At 46.4% G+C, this 6912-nt stretch overlaps 1 protein-coding gene across 1 annotated transcript; it reads right to left on the reverse strand.

The window, feature by feature from the left end:
- Positions 1-1016: 1016 nt before the first annotated feature.
- Positions 1017-2517, reverse strand: LOC106742432. Its single transcript, XM_014615360.1, has 4 exons — positions 1950-2517; positions 1566-1834; positions 1175-1267; positions 1017-1067 (listed from the first exon to the last, which is right to left on the reverse strand). Exons 1-4 carry the CDS (start codon positions 2515-2517, stop codon positions 1017-1019), a joined length of 981 nt encoding a protein of 326 aa, XP_014470846.1.
- Between the last annotated feature and the right edge of the window lie 4395 nt (positions 2518-6912).

Raw genomic sequence — 6912 nt, forward strand, 5'->3', positions numbered from 1 at the left:
GGGGGGGGGGGGGAGGAGAAGCGAGAGAGAAGTGTACGGGTCCGAGGTGTTTTTCGGGGCGTGGCGAAGCTCCGCGTGATTACAGCGCGAGGATCGGTCAGCGCGGTGAGAGTTCAAAGCATCAAAGAGCTCCGACCAGCGAGAAATTGCTTAGGATTCATCCTCCTCGGCACGGGCTGGCAACGTGTGTCGTAAACGTATACCCTTCGATCCTCTCTCTCTCTCTCTCTCTGTCTCTCTGCTCGCCTTCACCCCGTGGCCAATGATCGCGCCACCACCATCCGTCTCCTCCCTCTACCTTAAGTAGCCCGACTCGATACCCGCGCGTATAATGAGACCTGGTTCCGATCGCGCCGCGATTACGTGCTATATACGTCTAATAGTATCCCGTTCGAGAACTTTATTTACGAGATATCTATTACGGCGACGCGTACGAATCCCGGCGGAAACCCACTCGCCGCGTTCTGTTTTCCTTTTTTTCCGTGTCAGATACCTCGCGTGTTCTCCTCGATAAGGTACCAACCTCGTCGACACTTTCGATTCCAGCGACGGAATGGCTTGATGAATTTCGTATGTTATTACAATCTTACATTTAAAAACCACGTTCGTCTTATTTACGATATAAACCATTGGATCGAGCAAAGTTAGCCGAAATGTATTTTATCGCACCGCCAACGCTTGGTGATGCTGATAAATTCATGATGGATAATCGAAAAGATCGTAGTGGAGATTCGTCTTCCATTGTGAACGGATCTATAATCATTTAGTCACACACAATGCGGAAATAACGCGAGGTTACGATAATGGCGTTAACGGTAGAATTACGAGATTGATTTGTAAGAAATGTTAAAAGCCAAGGAGGTCGATTGACAAGGATGAAATAACGGGTAAAAGATGGTGCCCCGATACCATATTCTTTTGTAGAATCCAACAAAAGAGATTTAAAAAACAAAAAATTTCATTCGAATCGCGTTTATTTCCTCATTGTCGTCTCTGCTCAATATCGCGGTCCTGCTTCAGTGAATGGATGAAGCCAGAATCACGTACATCAGTGTAACAGCAAACACCTACGTAAAACAAACTAATAAGCAGGTTCGTACATATTTTGGATCGTTCGAAATGGACGAATGTCTAGCTGTAAGAAGTCTGCGAAAACTGGAATTAATCGAATTACCAAAAATGTAAAATGATTGTTCACGTTAAACAGGTCAAATACTCGGATGCGCAACGGATGCACTCGAAGGTAAACTCCCAGTTCGATCGCTTCCTGAAAAAGAGATAAATTATGCTTCCGTTTTTTCAACGAGTGTCCAACTGAGTTCTCTCAATCATAATTAAAATATCGAATAAAATGTAATTATTGTCTGGAGAGGAAACAGCGATATGAAATCGTTGGAATGCGTGTAGGCGTTCGACATTACTCACGATCGAAAATTCGCTCTGTCGGGATACGAAAGTTTCCGCGGAAAACACCATCCTTGCCAGCGCATTCGCCTGTGGAACAGATTTACATGACATTGAGAGAAAGAGGGGACAGCTAAGCTTGTTTTTCTCGACACACTTACCTGAACGCACGTCAAATGACAGACGCCACCTATAACGATCATTTGAATCGATATGAACAAGATTAGAACACATTGAAGAATAACAATCTTTGGGTTGCTCGCCGTGTAAATACTGAAGAAAATGTACGTCAGGATGTCTATTATCATGAACGTCAACCAACAGAACAACTGCGGGCTATAATGAGAGCTGAGATACTTGGTCGCGTCTGTGAGACACTGGTGCAATCGCTGAAGATGCAAGATCGTGAGATGCTCGCCGACGACCACCCCTGTGGAAAGAGAGACACGTAGAAGTTGATGAGACGATTAAAACGCAGAACGTGCGTAATAAATTATTCGTACTTCGTAGGCGATGATTCGAGTAACGTTGAACAAACGACGCACCGGGCGATCCTTGACACATGTCATTGACGAGACGAAATCTACGACGCAACGCGTCGAATAGGAAACAGAATTTGGCGACCTGCGTGGAAAAGGCGGCGCGTGTCACGCACTGTATCGTGGTCGTGCGCCACAGGATCTTATCGTCCACGGCGTACTGCATATATGCGGCGAACAGAGTCCAAGCGACGTGGACCCCGAGCAACGCCAGCCACTGCGCGCGACGGTGCGCGGGCTTGCGGTGCCGCGTCAGATCGTCGAATTTACGCGCGGCGGCGACGCCGCGCTCGAATTCCAGGTGCCGTAAGCACGACAGCAGCGTCGTCGCAATCATGTACGAGCCGCGAGTATAACGATTGATCTGTTGCAACGCGCAGCCGACTATCATCGCGCCGGTGGAAGCGCACTGTACTACACCGGCCGCGTGATACGACGCCAAGCAATACACGCCGCACGCGATCAACGAGTAGAGCATCAGTGGACGGAAACGCACCGATCGCTCCCGAATCGTGTGCGGATGGCAGCCGTAGAAACGCGTCACGTACAGCAACCATCGGTAGGTTTCCAGCATGATCGGACTTGCCGCGATACTGAGCGCGCTCACTGTCTTTTCTGCGCGCTTCGTCGCGTTCCGGTCAGATAAAGTGCAGATAAGCTCCTCGTTACCCCAAATGCGACTAATCATATATTTAAAAATTATCAACCCCGTCCGTTTTTATCTTGTTTACGATATAAACAGTTGAATCAAGCAATGTTGGCCGTAACGTCCATTCGAAATGGATTTTATCGCGCGCAGCTCAGCTGCGATGATAAATTCGCGGTAGATAACCGAAAAGATCGTAGTGGAGATTCGCCTTACATTATGCACGGATCGATAATCATTCAGTCGCACATTGCGCGGAAATATCGCGAGATTACGCCGTCGATAATAACGTTGACGGTAGAATAACAGGGTTGATTTGTGTGTAACGTTAAAAGCTAACGAAGAGATACGACCGGATTATTTGATAAGAGTGAGGTAACGTGCGGAAGAGGGTGCCAACTCTGATCTCTTTTTTAGAAGGCAACAAGAGAGATTTTTCTCGAATCGCGTTTATTTCCTTGATCGTCTCTGTTTGCATTCAATATCGTGGTGCTGCTTTAAGGCATAGATAAAGCCATTACCGCATACATCAGTATAACATCAAACCCCTGCACAAAACACATTAATGAGCAGATTTCGAGAGTTTTAAATAGTTTCAAAGAGGTAGATGTCAAAGAAACCGGTAAGAATGTCTAAGCATTCATATACAGTCTTCGCGAATTCTAATCGAGTTTGATCGAATTACCAACAATGTAAAATGATTGTCCACGTCAAACAGGTCAAAGACTCGGATGCGCAACGGATGTACTTGAAGGTAAATCCCCAATTCGATCGCTTCCTAAAAATGAAATAAATCGTGCTCTCGTTCAACGAGTGTCGAATTGAGTTCTCTCAGTCACAATCAAAATATCGAAACGTATCGAATAAAATGTCATTATTGTCCAGAGAGGAAAGAGCGATATGAAATCGTTGGAACGCGTGTAGACTTCGACATTACTCACGGTCGAAAATTCGCTGTGTCTGAATACAGAAGTTTCCGCGGAAAATACCATCCTTGCCAGCGCATTCGCCTATGGAACAGATTTATCCGATATTGAGAGAGAGCGCTAAACCCGTTCTTTCTCAAAGTTTGTCCGTCGATACACTTACCTGATCGCATGTCAAACGACAAACGCCACCTATAACGATCATTTGAACCGATATATAGAAGATTAGCGCCCACTGAAAAATAACTATCTTTGAGTTGTACCCCGTGTAAATACTGAAGAAAATGTACGTCAGGATATCTAACAGCATAAACGTGAGCCAACAGAACAACTGCGGGCTATAATAAGAGCTGAGATACTTGGTCGCGTCTGTAAGACACCGGTGCAATCGCTGAAGATGCAAGATCGTGAGATCTTCGCCGTGCAAATCGCTGGTGTTCACCCCCACGACTACTCCTGCGGGAAGGGGGGGTTAGACAAAGCGCTATGTCGTACATGTAGATTAAAATGTGCGTAATAAATTATTCGTACTTCGTGGATGATGACTCGAGTAACGTTTACCGGACAGGATTACTGGTTGAGCGAACGACGTGACGGCACTGGACGATCCTCGACACATGTCATTGACGAGACGAAATCTACGACGCAACGCGTCGAATATGAAACAGAATTTGGCGACCTGCGTGGATAAGGCGGCGCGCGTTATCCACTGTATCGCGGTGCGCCACAGGATCTTATTGTCCACGGCGTACGTGCCGAGCAGAGTCCAAGCGACGTGGACCCCGAGCAACGCCAACCATTGGGCGCGACGGTGCGCGGGCTCGCGGTGCCGCGTCAGATCGTCGAATTTATGCGCGGCGGCGACGCCGCGCTCGAATTCCAGGTGCCGTAAGCACGACAGCAGCGTCGTCACGATCATGTACGAGCCGCAAGTATAACGACTGATGTGTTGCAACGCGCAGCTGACTATCATCGCACCAGTGGAAGCGTCGCACTGTATTATCCCGGTCGCGTAATACGACGCCAAGCAATACACGCCGCACGCGACCAACGAGTAGAGCATCAGCGGACGGAAACGCACCGATCGCTCCCGAATCGTGTGCGGATGGCAGCCGTAGAAACGCGACGCGTACAGCAACCATCGGTAGGTTTCCAGCATGATCGGATTTGCCGCAGAAAACGCGATACCACGGACACTGACGCTCTACTGACTGGCTTTTCTCGTCGCGCTCCACCGCCGGTCAGATAAAGTGCAGATAAACTCCCAACGCACGCGCGACTGATCATACATTTCATCGATTATAGCGTAAACGTTAGAATGACAGGATTGATTTGTAAAAAAATGTTAATGACATAACGATCATTTGATAAGAATGGATAGTAGAGGGTGCCAACTCTCTTTTTTAGAAATCAACAGGAGGAATTCAAAAAACAAAATAGTGAAAATTGTTCTCGAATCGCATTTATTTCTTTGATTATCTCTGCGCTCAATATCGCGGTGCTGTTTCAGGGCACAGATGATGTCATTACCGCGCGCATCGGTATAACACCAAATCCCTGCACAAAACACATTAATGAGTAGATTTTGGAAAGTACAGATTTTGAACAGTGTGAAAGGAATAGACGTCGAAGAAACCGTACAGTCTCCGGGAGAACTCTGATTAATCGAGTTTGATCGAATTACCGAGAATATAAATTGGTCATTCATGTTAAACAGACGATATGCTCGAAGGTACACTCTTAATTCGACCGCTTCCTGAAAATGAGATAAATTTGTTTCCTCAACGTGAGTGTCGAATTGAGTTCTCTCGATCACAATAAACATATCGAATAAATCCGAATCGAAATTTTAGTTCTATGTTAAGTCTACATTAAGCCTTCAAGTGGCGAAAACGGAAGTAAATTCCCACTTGTAGCATTGAAACGAGAGCACAATAGAAGACCTTTGAAGATTTAATGTGGAACTTCGCCTCGGGAAAAAAGACGAAATCGTTGATATGCGTGCAAACTTCGATCGATGCTCTACTCACGGATGAAAATTCGCTGTGTCTGACCGCGGAAAATATCATTCTTGCTAGAGTGTTGGAACAGATTTACGCGGCATTAAAAAGTGCCTGACACGTTCTCTCTCTCGGCCGTATCGATATGTTTACCTGATCAATTGGCAAACGTCACTCATAGCGGTAATTTGAATCAACAAGAATAACTTCATGCCGTGTAAGCAATGAAGAAAACGTGCATGTCCGTCGTCATGCAACTGCAAACCGTAGTGGAGATGCTCGGTCGCATCGATGCAATCGCTGAAGATGCAAGATCGTGAAATCTCCTTCACGCTGACGGCCACCCCTGCGAGAGATCGCCGATACCGTAGAAATTAAAGTTGATAATGACGATTAAAATACGAAATAATAAATTATCCGTACTTGGTCGACTCGTTGAACGACCGACGCGTGTCATTGGCGAGACGAAAGCTGCGCACAGGAATTTCACGATCTGAGTGATACGACGATCGTTCCAGGAGGCAGTGTTGCGACGAACTCCCGTCGTAGGCGACACAAAGCGGACGGAAACAGCATGATCGTCGGAGAAAGCGCGACGCCTCGCCCGAGCAGATAAAGTGCCGATAAGCTCCCTCGTTACCCCGAACGCGCGAGCGACGATATAATAACGGCGATTCTTTCTTTCTATCGCGTGTGGATTTCTCGTCGAAAAGGTGCGCGGATGATTTCTCACCGTTTTTTCGTCTCCCTCTCTCGGCGATTCAGAGGAGGAGGAACACGAGGGAAAACGGTTTTTCCTCCGTATTACACAACTCGCCGGCTATACTAACAAGTACTCGTTTATACGAACGTTATCAATGCGCACACGCAATGCCTATTACGCCGTTATTTGTATTTGTAACGATCAGATAGCCTCGGGACGCACGCGATCCGTCGATCCTAAGGGTTCGTAATGGATCCCGCCGCGTAATGGTAATTACCTCCGTCATTATCGTCACTATTAATAATATTATTCTTTTTCTCTGCGTTTTTACATCATCACTATCGTTATCGTCATCTCGCGTCAGGACTCGCGCGCGATGAAATAAATTCCATATTAATGACTTCGCCTCTTTTCTCGTCGCACCGCGAGATCTCATATTTCACGAGATGTGTAATTTAACAGACAATCGCGGGTAATCCGCGCTAGAGATGCATCGATATTTTCTATCGCGATATGAATACATGGAAATGCATCGATATTAGAGAATGTCGACAAAATTGCATGTATTATAAGAGCGGCTACGCCGGTTTTTTTTTGTTTTCGACGAGGAAGTGCGTGCGTTGATTTCGCGCGGTTGTACGTCGCTTAATTCGTATCATTTCAATAATCCTTGATCGACAAAAAGATCATATTA

This window comes from Dinoponera quadriceps, unplaced genomic scaffold, assembly GCF_001313825.1.
Source record: "Dinoponera quadriceps isolate SergipeBrazil2010 unplaced genomic scaffold, ASM131382v1 scaffold113, whole genome shotgun sequence".
Classification (NCBI taxonomy): domain Eukaryota; kingdom Metazoa; phylum Arthropoda; class Insecta; order Hymenoptera; family Formicidae; genus Dinoponera; species Dinoponera quadriceps.